This window comes from Gorilla gorilla, chromosome 6, assembly GCF_029281585.2.
Source record: "Gorilla gorilla gorilla isolate KB3781 chromosome 6, NHGRI_mGorGor1-v2.1_pri, whole genome shotgun sequence".
Taxonomy (NCBI): domain Eukaryota; kingdom Metazoa; phylum Chordata; class Mammalia; order Primates; family Hominidae; genus Gorilla; species Gorilla gorilla.
Window position 1 is genome coordinate 39,245,889 of NC_073230.2, and position 23,844 is coordinate 39,269,732.

Here is a 23,844-nt window from a genome sequence, read left to right on the forward strand (position 1 = left end):
CACCTTTGATATTTTGGGCTTCTTGTGGCCTTTCCATTTCTAAATCCCTAGTGCTAAGCATGGTGCTTGGCACACAGTTGTTAATCGATATTTGTTGCATTAAATATAAGAAATCAATAACTATATGCACACTATGGTGACCAGCTTACCCCAGTTTGCCTGGAGCTTTTCTGTTTTTAAAACAGAAAGCTCTGTGTCTCCCAGTCCCAGGTAAACTGAAACAGCTGGTCCCCCTAAAGTACACACTTGTACACATACAGATATACAGATATCTATTACAGGAAAAGGCTCAGGCAAACCTGAGGTCTGGCCCTCATAGAGGGATGGTATATATGGGAAAATGACTTTCCATTTACCCACTTTGCACTCAGGAATGTGCTGGGGTTGATCATGGTAATTTCCCCCCAGCAGGCAGGCAGGCACTGGCTAGAGTCTCCAGGGCAGCTGGAAATGGCCAGAAAGGTATCAATCTCCCTGAAGAGGATGGCACAGGTGAGCTGGTAGCTGCTTCTGCTGGAATCCTGCAGCCCAGTGAGGTGGGATCAGAAGGAACTGGATGAGCAGGGAAGCCTTGCCCTGTGAGCTGACCCCATCAGTAGGGTTGTTCACCAGTTTCCATTCATCATGTCATTAATGCCGTGAAAAGAGCCCTTCACCAGTGTTAAGTCTACTCACCATTCTGTTGCTGTTCTCCTGATGACTTCTCAGCTTTGGAATTTTTCCCATGAGGGTTGTCACTTTTGTTTGCCCGTGTTCCATTGACTTGATTCTTAGTTTCTCCAGACGTCTTTTTCTCAGCTTTGCCAGATGCACCTTCTTCAGCCTGGCTTTTGGCTTCCATTTCCTTTTGCTGCTCCTCTGCGGCCAGGCGAGCCTTTTCCTCTGCTTCCTTCTTGGCCTTCTCCTCTGCGTCCATGGCAAGTTGGGAAAGCCACAGAAAAGAGAAAAAGAGGTCATGCCATCAGGAGAATGGCCTGTTTTAGTACACAAAGAGTATGTAAGGTGTTTACTGAGTGTTTGGGTACATTTTTGCTTAATTCATCAGATTGGCATGTATACTTAGGAAACGAATAAAATAGGTTCATAATGATGTCATTCTGAAAATAGTTAGTTAGAGGAGAGGTCAGGGAGAAAATAATAAGGATAATAATTAATAAACCAATATTATAATGGTATTATTAATATCACCGTTATTAATAGCTTCTATTGAATGTGTTCACTCTGCCAAGTATTATGCTGAGTGTTTTTTGGGGATTATTTATTTTCATCCTCAAAACAACCTTACAGCAGCTACTATTACTGTGACTCAATTTGACAAATGTGGAAATCAAGGCTGAGAGACATCATAAAACTTTCCCATAGCCACAGCAAAAACTGCAGCTTCATGTGGGCTTGCTTAAGACCTAGAGTTTAAACACAAACAATTGATTACAAAACAAAAAGGGAAAATATCCAACACTAGAGCAATTGAAGACAAACACACTGAGGACACTGTTTGTTAATTTAAAACAAGGAAGGGGATAATTGAGCCTTATGAAAAAAACATGGTCTTCAAACTGTCCACAAGATGAGAGGTAGCCTTTAGTTTGGCCAGGTACCTGGTCTGTGTCTTTCCTTTTAATGAAAAGATGCTAGCATTATTTCTAATCCAGTTGATTATAAAAGGGCTTGGCTCTGTGCTTAGTCAAAACCACAGCAGAAATGCATAGGTTAAGTATTTACGAAAAGATTGGTTCACTCATCCAACTCATATTTATTGAGCAGTTGTAGCGTTAAACACTGTTTTAGGTACGAGGAATACAGCAGCAAGCAAGTCGATTTATAAAGAAGAGATCATAATTAAGTAAACAAATGACTAAGATACTTGCAGTTTATAAAAAGCGCTTTGCAGAAAACCAAGCAGAGTAATATGCTGGAATATAATCAGCATAGGGGAGGGAAATTGCAGTAGACAAGGAGGTGGAGAAGGAAGGCCTCCTTGACAAGGTGACATTTAACCAAGTCCTAAATGATGAAGAGCTGGCCATGCAATAATCTGGACAAATAGTATCTCAGTCAGAGGAACTAGAAAATGCAAAGGCCATGAGGTAGAAATGAGCTTGGTACGCTCAAAGAACATTGAGTATGGTTAAAGTAAATTTGACAAGGGCTTAGTGATAGATGACGTGATCAAATGACCAAGGACAAGCAGGGTTCAGATCATGCAGGGCTTTGGAGGCAATGAGGTGGCATTGCATTATAGAGAATAACCTACACAGAAGACACATAACAGAGCCCAATCCTCCAAGGTTCTAGAGACTCATCCCATGCAGTGCTTAATTCACTGCCAAGGTCTTCTAGCCTGTGCCATCAACTTCCAGTGGGAAAAGTATTATTACATTTTTCTCTACATGTGTTTAAAAATGCTCCACATATCATTATCAGGTGTTTTCTTTATTTCTTTTGTGTTAGCCTTGGTCCTAGAAAAAAAGCTAACGCTCATAAATAATCCATTTGTTTTTAATCTAATGGACACCAGAGTGACTACGCATCTATCATGTTTCCCTTTGTTTTAGTTGCTAAAGAGCTCAAAGCCCAAATTTGGTCCAGATTCACATGTTCACGAGGCTTTATGACATGTATTTTGTGAAAGTCTATGATATCTGGTTTAGTCTACTTCTCCTGACTTTATATTTGCTTACCTAAGATGTCTTCCTTAATATATTATGTTTTCATTCATTGATCCATCCATCCATCCAAACCAATGCCCTAGCCTCATCCCCAAACAAATTAAATAAGATTCTGGAGAAGGAGGGGCAAGAATAGGATAGTTTGAATGTTTTCCAGGTGATTTAAACATACAGAGTTGAGAAGCACTGATTTAAATGTTAAATGTTCGCCATTCAGTATTTCATGACATTCTACTCCCCAAAAGGATGTATTTGTAATTTACATTGAAAAGGTGAGGAAAGATTTCTTTACAAATAACATAATTATGTGCATGTAAAGTATAATGTCTTCTGGCCTTTATAGAAAGGTACAACTACAGAGTGAAAGAATGCTCTTGCAGAAGAAGATGGTGAGATGGCATTCTCAGTAGGATGGAGGACCACAAAAGGTTCCCTGGAATGTTCACTCAGGCTTTATCTCTTCCTTCTTCAGTGACTGAGGATGGGGTTTAAATGTCATCTTTGCTACTGAATTCCCAGTGCTTAGCATGGTGACTGGTGCGTAGCATACACTCGAAGTATTTGTTGACTAAATGAAATGTACCCTACGGGTGTGATTTATCCTATATGCAAGTGTAACCTTATCTGTATGTATCTTCATCAGTCCTCAGCAAATTAAACAGGCATAAAATACAGAAAGTATATAAACTCTAAGTCTTATTCTGAAAGAGTAGTCATTTGACAAATGTTAGTTTCCTTAACCAATAATGTAGGTGAGAAAAAAGATGACTATTTTTACTACAGACTGGGAAACTGAGGCAAGGAAGAGGAGAATTCATTCATACTCAGAACCTGGTATCAATTTTAGAAAATAATTTATAAGCCCCTCACATAATCCCCACTGAATCCATGGCAAATTTTCAATATTCAAAATAACCCCAAGTTGGAAATAATTTTGATAAAAACTGAAGGTATTAAATTCTGGTTTGCTATAAGAGAGTATAAAATATTATCTGAGCAAGAGAAATTCATTTGACAACTGAGTCAGACCAATTTCCCACGGGAAATCTAGCTAAAAGCATACAAAAAACTGGTGGCGGGGGGTATATTTCAGAAACAAACCTGGTTTTTCCTCAACTGTAGCTATCGGGCAATTCAAGTTTACATGAATGAATGGTAGCCCTTCTGACATCATGATCTAATCAGATACGAGCCTATCCTACTGTATGATTTCTCTACAGCAATCATGTTCCAGTAGGTGGTCCTGCAGCTTTTCTACTCAATTTCCATCTCTTAGTCACATCTCTGAGATAGCTGACATTAGTGTGATCGACTGCATGACACCCAAAGTGGTACAACTCAAAATTTGTAGACTGAAACAAGCAATCACATAAATAAGAAAAAAGAAAATATATTGACAGGAGGTAGGTCTTTTTAACTGCAATCAGATTCCTTTATATTTTCTGGGTGAAATTATCAGTATAGATGAAATTTTCGTATAACAAGAAAAAGGAGTTGAGAACAGTTATTTTGTACATGCTCACAGGTTCCAACGACAGCAAGTATACAGAGAATTCACTTTTCAGGTCTTAGATTTAGCATCTACTAGGCTTCTTGGCTAGTAGAAAGCAAGAGATGTGCGGTTCATTTCTGTTTCCTTTGGCTTCCCATGTCAGACTGTCTGTGGTGTTGGGACTTGGGATGAAAACAGCCAAGAGCAAGCAGCTAAGAGTTAAGGTAGAGCAGAGCCCTCAAGATCCATAAATTTGCTTCCTCCCAGTGGAGAGCCAGTTCTACCCCACAATGCATGTCCGTACAGTTTTGGGGAAATACATTGATTTCTTTGTCTTCCTGAATAATGATACTATAGGGTCTCAGTTAAAAACCGTATTGGGCTAATTATCCCTTGATATAATTTTCTGAAATGCCTACTTAAACTACTTACAACCAGAGAGAGAAAGAGAGAGAAAAAACAGAGAAAAGAGAGAGAAACTGACCAGAAAACCCAAAATACTATATGAATTTTGACTATTTCAAATCTCAGTTCTATACAAGAACAAAAGAAAGGTGCTTCTAGACATTTAAGAACATAGAAGGTGTTCCCGCTTCCTGAAAATTTTAGTCAAAGAAAGAAGTGCTCCAGCTGACAGAAAACTTCAATCAACATTAAAAACTCAAAAATGAGAAAAATATGCAAATGAATTATATGTTGTAAATCACAATATTCAGTATCAGAATAAAATATTCAAAAGAAAGGCCAAATACAAGACAATATTATATTATGATCCCAATTTGTGGGCAAAATTTTTACTTATACATATGTACAGAAAAGCAAATTACAAAGAATAACATCAGAATTTTAATAATAGTTATATATGTCTAGAGAGGTAATTAGTAATTTTCATTTTCTTTTATATATATTTTTTATACTTCAGCATTTGTAACCTAAACATGTTAGTCTTACACCAGAAAACACAAGTTAAAAAAAAGTACTAAATACTGAATGGAAATTAATCAATATTGATCAGACTTGAAAATTGTTATGTCCATACATCTTTAGTTGGGAATAGTGATTTTTAACTCTAAGGGCTATAAAAATATTTATTTAATCTTTCCTAATAATTATCAGTTCTTGCCTACCTAGTTTTGTAAATCAGGTTGGTTAACAAAACCAAGACCCATTTCCAGTGCATTTACTAACAATACATGTTCAAGTGCCCCACGGAGGACAGCCTTTCTTGAAATCAGGGTCATCTGGAAAAAAAGAGCAACAAACAAAACAGCCACCACCAACAGAAAACAGATGCGAACTAGATTTCTAATTAGCACCAGTCAACCAGTCAACAGCATTACTGAGCTGCTAAGAATGTTATAAAATATTAGTTACAGGTTGCTATTTTCACCACCACCTTAACTTTGTATTCAAACCTCTAACCTTCTTTTCCAATTTGCATAAATAACAGCTACTACCTAGGTACCAACCTTGTGCAGGCTCCTTTCTCAGTGCTTTATAGGTATTACTTCTATTCACCTCAATTCTGCAATGTACATTATCATCCCCAAAGTGAGTCTCAAAGAACCTATCTGAAGTTGCCAAAAAAAAAAAAAAAACCTTGCAAGTCAAGACTCAATTCTCTCTCCCCTTCCCTGCTAATTGAAATGTGCCCTGATAACCAAACTATTCTCCCACAAAATATCCGTAACACCAGGCTCTGTGCCTTTGCCCAACCCCTTTCTTCTTGTTCCCATTTCTAAATATAACACCTCCTTCAGGTCTTAATCCCAGAAGTCTGCTACATGATGCCTTCCCAAACTCCCAAGCAGGGCTACAGACAACTTCTTTGTGCTTCCAAAATAGTTCAAACACACAGTTATCTCTATCCCCATACCAAATGCATTTAAAAATTATTAGCTGTTTATTTATCTGTTCTTTTTAAAGGGCAAGTTTTCTCCTGAAACTGTTAAATGCTTCCCCAGGTGATTAGTTTCTGAAGGTAATTTTAGTAAGCCAGATAATTGCAAACAAATTATTTTGAAGTACCTCTTTAAATTGCATGTTGTCAGACATTGAATTTTCAAGTGTAATGAGTATAATTGATTATAAGAGAGTGTTTCTTTGCAGATGATGCAGTAGCTGCCATCACTGCTTGCAACGCCTGCCAAAAGGGAAGATTGAAATGTTTAAAGCATTTGAATGGACTAGGAGAGGGTGCACTTAAAATATGGAAGGTGTTGGCTCCCTCCACAGCTCAGGGTGCAACATCTGTCCTGAAATGATAAGAGTTCAATTACGCCCTAAAAGTGCCATAAATATAAACCCTTTGCCTCACCTGAAATGAGCAGCCACTTGAACAGAATTTTATGGACAAGTCACAAAATTGGACAGAATTTTGTGAACAAGCCTTTGAATAACTCCAGCAGTGAGGATGCTGCTTTCCTACACTAGAAGCAGAACCCCCAGCCCCAACCCGATATATGGGAACCAACACTGCTAGAACATGCTCTTACCCACCGTCCCCACCCTTCTCACCTGGTATACTGACACCAGGAGGGTAAAAATGTGAGATGTTGTGTTTGGGGAGGGGATAATGTGTTTTTGTCTGATGTGAGGGCCTAGGGCTTAGGCTGGTGGTGCTGGTGGCAACTTCAGGGCTTTGACTGAACTTCCATTCTTCCTTTGAATGAAATTCTGTAGTAATGTCTCTTCCCTTCCCCTGCCACAAGACTGTGAGTTTTGAGGGCAAGGATGTCTGTTACTCATCTCTGTACCCTGGGCACCGGGCACAGCCTGGCACAGAGTAGGCATGCAATAGATGTTAGCAAAAACTGACTCTTGTTGAAGGCTCACCTCTAGGAAGCCCAGTCCCATCACTGGGCTCCCAGAGCCACCATGTCTTTGTCCCTACCTGGAATCAGGCATCACAGTGTCAGACCCCTTATCTCAGGTTTGTGCTACCTATGCACAAGGGCATCTCTCCCTAGTATGATAACGTAGAATGTACCGATCATGGAGGACATGCTCAGTAGTCACAAATGCACATATGAACAAAGGAATTTAAGCTTTCCAAATCATACAAATTTCCATATTTTTCTGTTGATAGTACCAAGGGCCACAACTTTTAGTTTTGATGATGTCTGCTTCAGGGAATTTCTGTTTACCGACAATTTACCATCATATCAGAAGATCAGTTATATGGTTTGAGCAATGAGTGAAGGGAAACTGAGAATATGAAAGGAATATAAAAATGCCTGTAAGAAAATTAAAGCTCCTTATATCCCAACATAATGGCCAAGGCAAGGTGGCTATTAGCGGGTCTTTACTTAGGTAAAAGAAGAAATAAAAGCCTCACAGTTGCGCCACATGACATCAAGTGAAAACGACAAGATGTTTAGCAGAAATCAAGAAATAATAACACCCATGTCCTGTAGAGTCTTCATACTAGAAAAAGGAGTTTAGTCTCACAGCATAAGGGAATCATGTCAGGAGGCTTGCAGGTCTGCTGCATTTTATCATGCATTGATTCGTAGATATTATGAAGATCAAAAGATGGTAGATTCTAATATTCAGCAATTTGAATCTGCATCCTGAGCAACTGTGCTTTATTTATAACACACATAACTCAGAGAGGACAACCTTGTTTTATGCTGAATTGGTTTGGACAGGTCTGTGGCATGTTACCTTTGGGTACCTTGGCCCTCCATCTCTCCCGATTGATGTGCACCACTTCCGTCCAAGTAGCTTTAAAGCTCTTATAGTCAACGGAGATGACAGAATTGTTGATCGGGGCACTTCCCTCTGAACCAGAGGTCTTGACACCTGATCGCTTGGCATCTGACGAGCTGATGCTATTCAGACTGGAAAACAAAAAAATCATACCAAAGAAGAGAGTTAGTGTTTGGAAAATGTCTGCCAATGAGCAAGCCCAGAGGAGGAATGGTTATCACTCCTAAAGTTATTGCTGTGAAATATCTAGATCCTGAGGTTTATAATTATTCTATTTTCCACATATGACCGGTGGGAAATTGTGAATTTTCAGCAGGAAAAACATCAACATTGCAGTCTCAAGAGTCTCTATATTCTTCATATTTCTTCTTTGCTATTTGGCCTCTTCTTTTTTCCCCATAACCAGAATCCCCTCATGTGAATTTTCTCTGCTCTGTTCTCTGAAACTGACTAATTTGAACTGGGACATCTACTTAATTCCACAGTCCACCTACCTGCTTCCACACTGACCACTTTTCCAAGTTACCTAGCAACTTGCTCCTCTTTCTTTCCAGCTCTACCATTCCCCTGCAAGGGTCTTTCTGATCCCAGCATACCCAAGTCCAGGGGAAGTGATAATTTCCTTAAGTTGCTGGAAGAAGATTGAAATGCGGACAGCATGGAGATTGTGAGGGACTAGGTCATGCAAAAGACCTTATGGGTAACTTTGTAAATATTAGAAAGCACCATCTTTCTGGAAAATCTCAAAGAAGTAACTACTGCTACCAAGTGGTTAAAGAAGTGACTGGTACGGATACAAATTCATGATGGACTAGACAAGCAGAATATATTTCAGTCACTGCCTGAAGAGCTGTGGGGCCATGGGGACTCTGGCAGGGGGCTCTGTCCTCCTTGTTAGCAAACTTAAGAGGGTCTATCCATCTGGAGCATCCCTGGGGTCCCCTGTCCTAACGCCTGTCTTTCTTTACTCCTTTTCCTGCTCTTTGCTTCTCCTTTTCCTATTCATTCCACTTCTCTTCTTCCTCCTTTATGACAAAGCCCACTGTTCTACATGAACAAGGAGATTAGTAGTAGTCGTAATAGTAGTAGTATATCTAATAAAGACTTTATTGTAGCTAGCACTTCCTCTGTTCTAGATCCTGTTGTAACGTTTAACATATTTTTAACAACTTATTTAGTCTTCCCAGTCACCTCTAAGTATTATAATCCATGTTTTCTCAGATGGGGAAAGTGAGACAATTTGCCTGCGATTGCACAGCTAGTAAGTGATGAGGTCAGGAGTAAGTGATGAGGAGCTGCCCTTGATATAATGATGTGGTGGTAGAAGGTGATTTCAAGCTTTCGATTCTTTTTCTCTACTTCATTCTTTGTGCAAACCTTGAAATGAAAGTCAGTTTCATTTCTTTGTAAGTATTCTTGATGAGTGGTACTGTCTTTGTGGAGTATTACATGAGCAACGATTGTCTGGGCACAGCAGGTAAACATGCAGCAAATAGGGTGGCGGGGGGGCAGCACCAGGTGCCTGCTGGTCACGATTTAGACCTTGGTCACCCCTTACAGTTTAGCCTGGAGAGTACAGATAATACAATTTCAACTCCTCTGAGAAAAGGAAAGAGGCAGACAAATTTTTCTGAGAAGGAGCTAAGGCAAATGCCATTATGAAATACCATCCCCATCCCCAGCAAAAGAAGAATTCTATCCTCAAGGACAGGCCAACCTCACCCTCAGCCCTCAAGCTTCCCCACTGACCTCGAACGCCTCTGTCCTGTCCCACCAGTTTGAGAGGTTTCATCGATTAATGGACTCACAATCTTCTCGGTCATGTCCGTAAGCACAGTGAAGGTGGGTTCCACGATGAAATCAATGAAACCTGAAGAGAAACAGCAATGCTTCAGAGGAACCACATATTACCTTGGGCCTTTCCATACTTTCCAGAAGAAACTGATCTAGAAGTTCCAGATCAGATTAAAAGAGAATGGCTTGATCTTATGTACTGTATGTATTCCTTCATTTGAATATTACATGTCAGTTTCATTTCTCCTACATAACTTCCTATGACTTCAGGATACAGTTCAATAAAGTGCCTAAGAAATATATACTCAACACCCACTACAGAACAAGCACTGTGATAAGAGCTGTGTAAAAGACCAAGACTGAATAACACAACCTGCCTGAAGTTGTGACATTTGAGCTGAACCCTTAAGAATGGGTGGAGAGGAAGATGTGGCTATTCACTCTGGGCGGTGGGAATGGAAAAAGCCAAGTGACAGAGATGGGAGGGTGTAAGATGTGTCTGGGGACTGACTAGGGAGTAGGGATTCTTTTGGATTTGGGGAAGGAAAGCTTGGGAAGGCAGGTTATCGACAGCTCTAGGAAGGGAGGCTTCTAAGTGTTCAGATAGAGGGTTGGGACTTAGGTGGACACTGGAGGCTCCTGGAGATGTTTGAGCCGCATTGTCATAAGAGTTTTTAAATGTTCTTTGGAAAGTTAATCTGGCAAGATAGATAAGAAGGAAGAAAGCAGGAAGGGAGAAGGATGAGAAAATCATTTAGAAGCTATTGCAATTGTTTAAACAAAAGATAAAGAAGGCTGGAACCAGTGCCACTATAAAGTGGAAATGCAAAGCAGGCACAGATACCTGCACAGCAGGAGGTGGTACTGCCTCTGTATGGGATCTGCCAAAGACACTCCAACAACAAAGCAGGCAAAACAGAAAATAGAAGGAGAATATGGCCAAGAAAAGACAATGGGCTCAGTTTCAGATTTGCTGACTTTGAGGTACAGGGCGCACATCTAGATGGGAGAGGGCAAACAGAGTTGGAAGAAACAGGATTGGAAAGTGGAAGAGGGCTCAGGCCTAGAACTATACCTTTGTAAGATCACCGTGCTAGAGAGATGGCTGAAGTCGGGCTACAGAGATTGTCCCAACAGCTCAGACACCCAAATGTTCTGCAACAATCAGGAGAAAAAATAGGAGCTGAAGCTAGTGGGGATGGTGGTAACTCATTACACAGTCACATGAAAACTGGGAGGAAACTAAATATCAACCAGAGGAAATGTTGCCCATTCTCCTTCGAAGGGCGTGTTTGGAAATGCATGAATGCATATTTAGTTTTCACAATGGCCCAGGTAGAGGTAAAGCTGGCATTAATGCTCAGCAGTAAAGGATGTTAAAAGTCCTACAATGTAATTGACAAAACAAGAATTGTCTCAACCAAATACCAATAGTATCGTGATTGATAAGGAAACAGTGATAGCCAAAAGTGTATTATGGTTAATACAGTGTTGTAATTGTGTATGTGTAGTATGTATTGTGTATTATGGTTAATTATAGTGTAGTTTTAAACTGAAACTAAAGTATTTGATGACACCATTTTTGCCTTTTTTTTTTCCTGACAAATTAAGCTCAACATGTCCAAACCAGAACTAACTCATAAGCTTCCCCACAACCTTTGTAAATGGGATCATGGTCCAACCACTTAATGTAGAGTTCTGCCTTTATCTCAGCTTTGCGTTCGGCCAAATCCTTGATACCTTATGTGCCACCTCTCTTCTGGAGAGGCCCTGTTACTACCTTAGTTCTGATATTCATCATCTCTTCTTTGTAATCCTGTAGGAGGCAGTCAACTACTTTCCTTGCCTCTAATCTTACTGAAAATCCTCCATTTAATCCTCTATGCTACTGGCAAAGAAATTTTCTAAAAACAGGGTTGGCAAACTTTATCTGTAAAGGACCAGATAGTTATTTTAGTCTTTGCAGGCCATATCATCTTTATCAAAACCACTTAACTCTGCCACTAAAGTGCTAAAGCAGCCATAGACAATATGTAAATGAATGCACTTAGCTATGTTGTAATAAAACTTTATTTACAAGAACAGGTGGTGGGCCAGATTAAGCCCACAGGCTAAAACATAAATTTATATATTTTTAACCTCACTTAAAATTCTTTAGATATGCCCTCATTTCCTACAAGAAAGTATAAACAGATGCTATTATTAACACTATATAAAATCTGGGCTTGATACGTCCCTCACTACATCCTACTCCGTACCCAATGTTCTTGCCATATGGAAATGTTTAGAATTTGCTGACCATACCAGGCAGTTTTAAGTTTCCCTGCTTTGTATATGTTACATTCTCTGCCTGGAATACCCTTCTACCCACCCCTAGCTCACCTCCAACACAGATCACCATTTGCCCAGACAATGCCTACTCACTTCTTGGGACTCAATTCAAATATTATCCCTTAATAAACCTAATGGTTCACACACTCTGTTGTGTACCTTATCGTACTAGGTACAAAAGTCTACCTTGGCATTATAACATTCTAATAGATTTTTGTTTTTGTAACATTTTGCCCATCACCCAATACTGGTTTAATGTCTTTGAGAGCAGGTACCATATATAATTTGTCTTTGTTCCTATAACATCTGTTATCATGTCTAGCAGTGCCCAATATACGAAGACTCAATATACATTATAAAAAAAGCATAAGCACTCAAAACACAAGTAGAAAAATGCCTAATTCTTATTGAATTTTCTTAAATGACTTCAGACTCTTCAAAGGTGGAGATCACTGACAACATTTAACTTAGATAGGGCACTGGTGTCCTCTCCCACAGATGAAGATTTTTAAAATGCATATATTATGGTTATTAGCAATTCAAAAGTTATCCTTACCTAAAAAAAGTGCTTTAAAGAAAAGAAAGGATGGAAGGAAGACAGGAAATAAGGAAGAAAACATTTTAAAAGATCCATTCATGGAAGTAGATTCAACAAGGAAATGGGGCCGTCCTGAAAACAGGGCTAGGAGAAGCATCAGTGAGTAGAAATGCCTTGTTAGCTTACAGTCCTGCATGCAGAATGGCGGGATGGAGTAGAATGGGCTTCCTGCCAATGACACTTGTTATCTCCTTGGAAAGCTGGGGCCCCCTCTTTCTCTTGACAGGGAATGACAGAGACACCAAGAGTGTCATTGTCCAATTCTCCCATGAACAAGCCACATTCCAGGGAAAAGAATGGACAGAGTGGTTCCATAAATTGAATCAGGCAGAGCCATGAGCACAACATGGCAGAATGGAGCCAGTTTCCCAGCCATAGAACCACTGGGATCATCTGTGCTTACTTCTACAGGCTTCCTGCTTTGGTGCTTCTATCCAAAGAGCTGCAAACACGTACCTACTTGTGACTGAGCAACCATAGTGGACTTTCGGTCACACAGAGGAGAAAAAGGCAGCCCCAGCTCTGCTTCTCTGTCACCCTGGAAAAATAAAAGGTCATAGTAAATTAAGGAACAGTAGGCTGGGTCACCCAGATTTCATTTAGTGACTTCTGCTGCCACGGAGGCCACTGGTCTTTATTTTAATTATTACAATTACATTATAAAATAAGTCTTTATGGAGCCTGCTTCTCTACATAAAAGACAACAAAAGGCTGAAGCCCTCTGGGATCCAATAGTTCCACCCAACTGCAAAGTTCATGTTGCTGTAAAGAAAGCCTCACTGGGCAGTACTAGGACCTCCATGGAAAATAAGGCAACAGGCAATATGTCTTGTGGCCTGCAGCCAGCACTGCAGGCAGAATTTCTGTGTTTTCTCAAGTCATCCTGGGTCAACCTGTGGCCATTGTTCAGCTAATGAACTCCTCCCAGACGTGGGCAGTGTCTGAAACTAAAATTCAAACTGGACTGATTCAGACTGATTCTCCTAGTGCTACCTAAAGCCACACACACTTGGAGCAAGTGCTTCTGGGTTCCTAACCTCAGAGACCAGTCCATAATGAAAAGTGGACCAAAAAGAGAATAAATAATTGCTTGTGTCTATGAAGTTAGACAACAATAAAACACAATTGTCTAACCAATATATTCTCAAACTCACCAAAAAGCATCACCATAATAAGCATTATGAAGAGTCTAAATAATAATGGAGATGTTTTCTAAAAACTTGGGCCAGAGGCTTAAGACTTGTCATACCCCCAGAGGAAAGGAAAAAAAATATGTCACCCTTCTTATAGTAGTGAAGCTGTGCTAATTCATTTTACTGGCTCAGGATAATAGCTACTGACTTGTGCTTGAATCCTTTTCTCCTACTAGATGTGAGATAGATCACAGGTAAGTTATTTTCCTTCCATACATTTTAGTTTTTATCACTTGCTAAATGTGGGATAGTAATCTCTACCTCATAGGGTTATAAGGATGAAAGAGAAAAATGCATGTAAATAAATAAAAAGAACTACTGTTGTTTCCCAACAGGTGGCTCTAAATTTAAGGCCAAGATTCGAGAAACCTTTAGTGAATTTGTTCACCTAATACACTCCGACTGTAATAAGTACTGTCAATAAATTAATTTAATAGCAAATAAAGGGTAGTAACAACCTGCAACCAGGCCTGGTTCAAAACTGGATGATTCTTCCTTCTAAGGCATGCTACCAAAGAGAACGGATATTGGCTCACATGTAGCATTAACTGAAAGGACGGAAAAGGGGTGTGTGTCTGAGGAAGCTCAACAGTGGGGTCACAATGGGAACTGGGGACATCCAAGGGTCTCAGGAATAGTCCCTAAGTGGCTCAGTTCCTTCTGCACCCTCTTCCTATATAGACACCCCAGCGGACACAATGGCTTCTTTATTTCAAGTACGCACTACTGAAAACTGCTCTCTCAAGTGGCATGATAAAAATGATTTCCTCCTGAGTGATTTCTACCTAGGTGATATGTAGAAAAGGAAGTGTATTTATAATGTAAATTCTAGTGGTGTAGATGGTTTGGTGGGATAGTTCAGCTAAAACAAATAAAACCCTTTTTATTCCCATGTAGCAGGGATACAAATTGTTCTGTCAGTACATTTTAATGGGGAGGATGTGAACACTCTCCATTTGACTATTAAAATATAAACACTAATCTGGATTTCATTACTGAACAATCACCTGATACTAAATAACTCCTAATTCCACGAACTTGCCTATACCCAAATATACACATAATTTACATGCTTTGTATTTAATTGAGCTGTGTAGACTCGACTAATAAAAGCTTATTTTTAAAACAGAGGTAATCGAATTCCCTTTGGAAAGCAGATATACTTATGAATTGAAAAAAAACAGTGCTGATAATGTAGAGGGATAAACTTCTACTCATGAGTCCAACTTGAGTGATAACACAGTACTGTATGACTCTATAGCTATAGCTTAAAATTATTCATACACTTCCTCTTTATTGAAGAGGTCAACATTTTCAAAAGAGGGCAAAAGTCTCTATTTACACAAAGGATTTTTAAAAACTCACTCATTTTTTTTTTTTCCAGGACAGTTCAGAAAAATAAGTATCATTCCTGCGGTAGGGGTTAAGATAACTCCAACTGATAAAGTCACATAGTTGGCACACAGAAGGAAGATAATGAATATTTGTTGAATAAATGAAAAGACTAATTTGGTTAGAAACACTCAAGTTCCTTTGGCCACTCAGACATTCATGACAGACAAACTAAAGAGAGCAGTTAGGCAGGTAGCTGTTCACCAAATCCCTATTCTCCTCCTCCTCCATTTCCTGTCTACACAGCTAGACTCCATTGCCTAGAATCACTGCCAGTTAGTGCTCAACAACAGAACAAGAGAAGCGATGCATTTCTACCACAGTCCAGGCCTACAATATCTCTTATGCCTACTTCTCCATGTTTTCCCCAGTTTGCTGGTTTGATGTAGACAAGCACTTTGGAAGCAAGGTAGATGGCAGAATACGGTCTAAAATCATTGCTTATCATAGAACCATCTGCCAATCAAGAAACATGAGTCCTATACTGTACATGAGTGAGTTCAAAACTTCCATTTATGTGTGTTGTTATACATTTGGGGGTAGCTATAGGTAAGCAGCAAACCAGTCAAAAGAGACAAGGGCTCCATCTGTATTGGAAGTTCACAAAGATGGCGCCTGTCAATGCAAGAGCTTCCAAAGACATTTAGGTAATATCTCAAGTGAGTCTTTTCAGGTGAAATGAAGAAAAAGCAAATGTTTGGGAAAGCAACAGAAGGATCAAGTTGAACAAAGCACAGCAATGTATATTCTTCTTTCCCAGGGGAGGAAGGCACAAATATAACATATGAGAAAGGCATTGTGATGTTGGATTTAAGATAGCATAGTAAAGTTTTAGCTCTTTCAGAAATTATCACCTCAAAAATAAGGAGAGTAAGAAACAGAAATGCAATCACACATCCTAGGAAAAATCTGTAATCTAAAATCAAAACTATATGAGAAAGGGCTGCCAAATGCTGTAAATATCAGAGAGGAATAAGGCAAGATGCCAAGAGGCTAGGTAGAGAATAGACATTGAATTGCAAGAGGCCCTACAAAAGTAAGGAAGAAGTAAAGGCACACACACACACATGCATGCACACACACACGCACACACACACACACACACATACACACCGCTTCATAGGACCCTAATAATAAACCAAGGACAATTCTAGATAGCTTAGAATACTACTGCTCTGATTGCCCTGTGGTACAAATCTGCAAATAGTTGGTCTGAAAAGAATACATTTCACTCAAAGATTGTAAATAATAATAATAAAGTGAAGAAGAAAAGACAGGAGGAGGAGAAGGGGCAGAAGGAAGAGTAGAAGGAGGAGGACAAAGAGATGATGGAGAAGATGGAGGGGAAGAAGAAAAAGGTGAAGAAGAAGAAGAAGAGGAAGGAAGAGATAAAAGAAAAAGAGCAAAGGGAGGAGAAGGAAGTATTATACCATCAGCAGCAGAAGCAGGAATAAAGAACTTCAAACAAACAACAGATGGGGAATACTCATCAGATAAATGGTGCCACTACTAACAGAAAGAAGCTCCTGAAATTGTTAAGAACAAGGGCTTAGGGGAATGAGACCTAGCAGAGCACAGGAAAGACATTGAAAAGGGAAGAAAACTAGAATTATCACATTAATGCAGATTGTGCTGGAAGCAGCTCAAAGGAGAACTGAATTGATAAAAATAAAAAGGCCACTGAAGGCACTATAAACAAAAAGAGAAACAATAAAACAATCTGATAATTTCATAGGGAACAAAGGAAAAAACTCACCAACACGTGTAATAAATGAAAACGGGAAAATACTATAGACATAGATTAAATTAAAAGAATTGTAAGAGATGTTTGCAAAATATAAAATTGTACAACAATACAAAGAAAATGAACCTCACAGTTTTTCCAACATGATATATTTACCAACGAGGTGAACTTACACTTCTTTAAAGTCAATATTTCATCAAAAAGTACCCTGAGGCAGTGGCTTGGATTTTGTAAATTATGGTTATAAAACTGAAGATGTAACTTACTCTCTTAGTAAACCATGGAATGTGTGGTCCATCAGCACTGAGACCATGCCCTTATTTTAAAATGTAACCCAACTTTCCAAATGTAATTTTTAAGAACACTCTATAATGCCATTGAGATTTCCCATTTGAATTGTCCGATTTAAAAATCTATAGTTAAGAACTGAGGCAGCATTTCTCTTACATGTGTTACTTACTATAGCTTATGGCATCTAGGTTAAAATATTAAGTCAATAAAAATAATTTACTGAATTATAATTACGAAAAAAATAGTTCCAGTACAATGAGTTGACAGTCCCTTCCCAACAGGCAAGAAATTCAATATGGTTATTTTCATATTGCCTCTAGCACATTTTTATTCGAGTATATGTATGTGCAAACAAGTTTTCCTTTACGAGGAAAAAATGTTCATATGTTTAAGTAATTCATTTTTACTTTCTCATAATTAGAAAAAGAATCACTTTAATACCTCAAACTATATGAGTTAGCTATTAGCTATCCTTTCACCATGGACCAAATACTCCTAGCTGTAGAGGGTATGTTATGGTTTGGCTGTGTTCTCCCACCCCAAATCTCATCTTAAATTGTAGCTCCTATAATTCCCATGTGTTGTGGAAGGGAGCCCGTGGGAGATAATTGAATAATGGAGGCAGTTTCCTCCATACTGTTTTCATGATAGTGAATAAGTCTCATGAGATCTGATGGTTTTACAAGGGGAAACCCCTTTCACTTGGTTCTCATGCTCTCTCTTTGCTGGCTGCCATGTAAGACATCCCTTTGTTTTTCCTTTGTCTTCCACCACAGTTGTGAGGCTTCCTCAGCCCTGTGGAACTGTGAGTCAATTAAACTTCTTTCCTTTATAAATTACCCAGTCTTGGGTATTCTTTATCAGCAGCATGAAAATGAACTAATACAGTAAATTGGTACTGTTAGAGTGTGGCTCTGCTATAAAGATACCTGATATGTGGAAGCGACTTTAGAAGCGGTTAACAGGCAGAGGTTGGAACAGTTTGGAGAGCTCAGAAGAAGATAAGAAAATGTGGGAAAATTTGGAACTTCCTAGAGACTTGTTGAATGTCTTTGAACAAAATGTTGATAATATGGACAATGACATCCAGGCTGAGGTGGTCTCAGTGGAGACGAGGAACTAGTTGGGAACTGGAGTAAAGATGATTCTTGCTGTGTTTCAGCAAAGAGACTGGCAGCATTTTACCCCTGCCCTAGAGATCTGTGGAACTTTGAACTTGAGGGAAATGACTTAGGGTATCTGGTGGAAACAATTTCTAAGCAGGAAAACATTCAAGAGGTAACTTGGGTGCTGTTAAAAGCATTCGGTTTTAAAAGGGAAACGGCACATAAAAGTTCAGAAAATTTGCAGCCTGATGATGCAATAGAAAAGAAAAACCCATTTTCTGAGGAGAAATTCCAGCCTGCTGCACAAATTTGCAGAAGTAACAAGGAGCCAAGACAATGGGAAAAATGTCACACATCACAGACCAAGAGGCCTAGGAGGAAAAGATGGTTTTGTGGGCTAGGCCCAGGGTCCCCCTGCTGTGTGCAGCCTAGGGACTCGGTGCCCTGCATCCCAGATGCTCTAGTCATGGCTAAAAGGGGCTAGGTACAGCTCAGGCCATGGCTTCAGAAGGTGCAAGCCTCAAGCCTTGGAGATTTCTGCATGGTGTTGAGCCTGCAGGTGCACAGAAGTCAAGAATTGAGGTTTGGGAACCTCCGCCTAGATTTCAGAGGATGTATGAAACCACCTGGATGTCCAGGCAGAAATTTGCTGCAGGGTCAGGGCCCTCATGGATAACCTCTGCTATGGTAGTGTGGAAGCAAAATGTGGAGTTGAAACCCCCACACAGAGTCCCTATTAGGGCACTGCCTAGTGGAGCTGTGAGAAGAGGGCCACTGTTCTCCAGATCCCAAAACGGTAGGTCCACTGACAACTTGCACCATGTGCCTGGAAAAGCAGCAGACGCTCACTGTCAGCCCATGAAAGCAGTCAGGAGGGAGGCTGTACCCAGAAAAGCCACAGGGACAGAGCTGCCCAAGACCATGAGAACCCATCTCTTGCATCAGCATGACCTGGATGTGAGACATAGAGTCAAAAGGAGATCATTGTGGAGCTTTAAGATTTGACTGCCATGCTGGATTTTGGACTTGCATAGGCCCTGTAACCCCTTTGTTTGCCCAATTTCTCCCATTTGAAATGGCTGTATTTACCCAATGCCTGTACCCCCATTGTATCTAGGATGTAACTAACTTGCTTTTGATTTTACAGACTCATAGGTGGAAGGAACTTGCCTTGTCTCAGATGAGACTTCGAACTGTGGACTTTTGAGTTAATGCAGAAATGAGTTAAGACTTTGGGGGACTGTTGGCAAGGTATGATTGGTTTTGAAATGTGAAAATATGAGATTTGGGAGGGGTCAGGGTGGAATGACATGGTTTGGCTGTGTCCCTGCCCAAATCTCATCTTAAATTGTAGCTCCCATAATTCCCACATGTTGTGGGATGAACCTGGTGAGAGATAACTGAATCCTGGGTGCGGTTTCCCCCATACTGTTCTCGTGGTAGCAAATAAGTCTCATGAGATCTGATGGTTTTATAATGGAAAAATCCCTTTCACTTGGTCCTCATTCTCTCTCTTTGCTGGCCACCGTGCAAGACATCTCTTTACTCTTCTGCCATGATTATGAGGCCTCCCCAGCTATGTGGAGCTGTGAGTCAATTAAACCTCTTCCCTTTATAAGTTACCCAGTCTTGAGTATGTCTTTATTTGCAGCATGAGAACAGACTAGTACAGGGTGATATTGCAAAAGTATTATCAAAGAAAGCATATGACAGGGGGAGTGGAGATTTGGAGAACATCCTCCTACTACTATTAGAAAAACAGCCCTTGGAAAAATAGCTCAAAAGAAGCTCTTGGTGAAGGATGATTTTGCGGAGTCACCTGTATAGTTCTTTTTTTTTTTTTTATACTTTAAGTTTTAGGGTACATGTGCACATTGTGCAGGTTAGTTACATATGTATACATGTGCCATGCTGGTGCGCTGCACCCACTAACTCGTCATCTAGCATTAGGTATATCTCCCAATGCTATCCCTCCCCCCTCCCCCCACCCCACCACAGTCCCCAGAGTGTGATATTCCCCTTCCTGTGTCCATGTGATCTCATTGTTCAATTCCCACCTATGAGTGAGAATATGCGGTGTTTGGTTTTTTGTTCTTGCGATAGTTTACTGAGAATGATGATTTCCAATTTCATCCATGTCCCTACAAAGGACATGAACTCATCATTTTTTATGGCTGCATAGTATTCCATGGTGTATATGTGCCACATTTTCTTAATCCAGTCTATCATTGTTGGACATTTGGGTTGGTTCCAAGTCTTTGCTATTGTGAATAATGCCGCAATAAACATACGTGTGCATGTGTCTTTATAGCAGCATGATTTAACTAGAAATGCCATTTGACCCAGCCATCCCATTACTGGGTATATACCCAAATGACTATAAATCATGCTGCTATAAAGACACCTGTATAGTTCTAGTTCCCCCCACACCATGGAGTCCCCTTTGAGAATTACTCTGGGAGGCTGAGCAATAACTGTGCAAAAAGAATTAACCATAAACTAAATAGGGTACCTGTTGACATACACATATAATAGCTGGGGGGTGCTGCGGCACGTGTGTGTGTGTGTGTGTGTGTGTGTGTGTGTGTGCATGTGCACCATAGACAGAGTGAAGGAAATGCCTTGCATTTCCTAACAAAAGGGTCTTAAGAAAACATCTCGTCCAACCTTATCCTAAATCGTTCCCTCCCCCCGCTCCCCCAACATAAATCACAGATAAGACCATAGGGAATTAGAGAAGCAATTTGATTAGACTCAGGCCATAAATCAGTGGAAATAAACTCCAATAAGGGGTCTTCTGGCATTTGTTTAATGTGCTGTTAACTCTAGCCCCACTTCATTACTAGTTTCAGAAGGAAAACACACACACACAGGCACACACACACAGGTGCCTTCTAGAATTTCTGCATTCAGACTTGAAATATAAGAGTAAGAATTATCACAATCTAAATTTATTCAGAAAACTAAATAAATAGCAAAGAGCCATTTCTTGTCAGTTTGCGGGACGAAGTTGTGACTTGTGTTATTAAGCAGTGTTTTATGGAATCAGAAGTCTCTGAATCCATGCTGTTGAACCTCTTTTCTTGAATTAGCAAGAATTAACTGAATTAGCTGTATTAACTTGAATTTATTATAATTTAGGTCACCAAATCTATGTATCATGCCTTCAATCTCAGGCCCGCATGTCTGGATGCAGATGTTTGAATGGCAGCACCTCTAGAGATAAGGTTAGCACACGTGCCTGAGTTGGAAAGACTTCGGTCTTGGTGCTATGCATTTATTTCCCTATTTCTCTAGTTCTATGCATTTTTAAAATTTGTTTTCAAACAATTTATAATAATTAAAGATCCTGCCTATTCTTTTTTTCTTTTTCTGAGATGGAGTCTCGCGCTGTCGTGAGGCTGGAGTACGGCGGTGCGATCTTGTCTCACTGCAACCTCCATCTCCCAGGTTCAAGCAATTCTCCTGCCTCAGCCTCTCAAGTAGCTGGGATTACAGGCACCCACCACCACGCCCAGCTAATTTTTGTATTTTTAGTAGAGATGGGGTTTCACCATCTTGGCCAGGATGGTCTCAATCTCCTGACCTCATGATCCACCCGCCTCGGCCTCCCAAAGTGCTGCAATTACAGGCATGAGCCACTGCACCAGACCGATCCTGCCTATTCTTATAGACAACACAACTCTGGAACTTAGGACGGAGTGAAGTTTAAATACAACTGGAATGGTAGTTTCTAGTGATTTCCTGACCCCAAATTGCCACATCTGGTTTGGAATTTTGCATCTTGGACTTGTCCACTAGAAAGAAACAACCCAACCAATCATAATAGAGACATGAGTTCAAGATTAACATCTTAATCCTACAGGGTGATGCCAAAGTAACTGTCATTTTGTCGAGCCACTAGAAAGAAAAAGTAAAAGAACCCCTCAAATGACATTTTGACAAAAGACTGCTACAAGGAAATACTTTTTTCCCCCAAACAGAAATGCATAGGATAAAAATACCATAATGTCCTAAAAAGCAGTATTTAGGTAAGATTCAAATACCACATGACCAAGAGGCAAAATAATCTGTGGAGCCCCCCTCCCCTCTCCAAAATTACTGTAATCTCAATAGTCCTTATCCTAGCATTGCTGAGATATAAAATTCATAAAATATCCAATGATGACAGCCCTGATGGAGAGAGAGCAACAAGGTACCTGTCTGAAGAACTCCTCCAGGAGTGACATTGTCCAGCGATGATGGAGGTCCCATGCTTTTGCTGGATGGCTAATATCTGCTGTATGCAGCATAAGGGATAAGGCTTTTGGCTTTTCAATGCTGTAAACCAAAAGCAACCAAACACATGATAACCACACTCTTTAGAACCTCAGTAAGATTTTTAAAAAAATCATTAAGTTTTTAATCTCTTTCGTTCTTCCATCTCAAACCCCACTTCAGCTAAATTGAGGAAAAGACATCATTTTATCCTACAACTGGGATACTCATTAACTTGGTCTCCATATTTACGGAATTGGACTCTCTGGACTCAAATCCATTTCTGGAATGACTGCATCCTTCAAAAAGACAGCAAGAATCCAAGAGTCACTGACTTTTATTGGTTGCTTCTGCATTGGGGATCTCTGATAATTTAGTTTCCCACAGGGAATTATTTTAAATTCTCACTGGGGACAACTGATGCTGCCTCTATTATTTCTTTCAACCCTGATGAGAACATACCTTATTGTGATAGGTACAACTTTCATGCTTTCTCCTTCAAACATCATCATTGCATAAGAACACTCTATAAAGTTGTGTTAAAGGAGATGCTCTTTAAAGGGATAGCCACATAGACAAGGACCCATTCAAACACCTATACAAACAAAAGCACAAGCCACAAGCACACTTACGCTTCTGGCTGCTGCAGAGCAGTCTTCATTGCTTTGATTTGTTGGAAGTGACAAGACATATCTGTGGCCATCACCATTTCAATTACCAAGGTTCGAAACTCCCTTTTAGAGACAACCGTGGAGAAAAAAGGATGGAAGTCAAAAATGGAAAGTAAAAATCAGTTTTTTTTTTTTGCCACTGCTAATGAAAATCAGTTAATGATTTCTGACATTTCTAATCTAATTTGGGTCTTTAAGGTGAGCTTTTCAAATAAGGAATAAATGAAAGCTAAGTATTAAGAAAATCATTTATTAGGAATATGATACATGGAATACACATATCATTTGGAAAATTAACTCACAGGAAAAAATTCAATGAAACTGAAAATTGTATTAAAATGCCCTTTTCTCCAAATGAATTCAGAGTTTTAAGAAAGAATTAACTTGAAAATAATCCTAGGAGGTAAATTAATAATCCGTATTTCACATTGGATACAGGTATTCCATCTTTTTAAAAATAGCTTGATTTTTAATAGTTTTAGGTTGACAGAAAAATTGAGCTTATAGTATAGCTAGTTCTCATGTTACCTCTCTTCCAGCACAGTTTTCTTATTTTTAAAGTCTCGTGTTAATGTGGTGCATTTGCTACAACTAG

General features: G+C 39.7%; 1 protein-coding gene across 17 annotated transcripts in view; it reads right to left on the reverse strand.

Annotated features, from left to right (window-relative positions):
• Positions 1–23,844, reverse strand: part of PDE1C (phosphodiesterase 1C) — a 703,814-nt gene that overhangs the window by 198,696 nt on the left and 481,274 nt on the right. For all 17 annotated transcript variants that reach the window (XM_063708446.1, XM_063708451.1, XM_055347901.2 and 14 more), the window contains 6 exons: positions 23,211–23,312; positions 22,521–22,641; positions 13,052–13,133; positions 9,622–9,742; positions 7,828–8,003; positions 676–906 (listed from right to left, as the gene is read on the reverse strand). In XM_063708446.1, the coding sequence (XP_063564516.1) occupies positions 676–906; positions 7,828–8,003; positions 9,622–9,742; positions 13,052–13,133; positions 22,521–22,641; positions 23,211–23,312 (833 nt within the window). The remainder of the gene's footprint in view (positions 1–675; positions 907–7,827; positions 8,004–9,621; positions 9,743–13,051; positions 13,134–22,520; positions 22,642–23,210; positions 23,313–23,844) is intronic.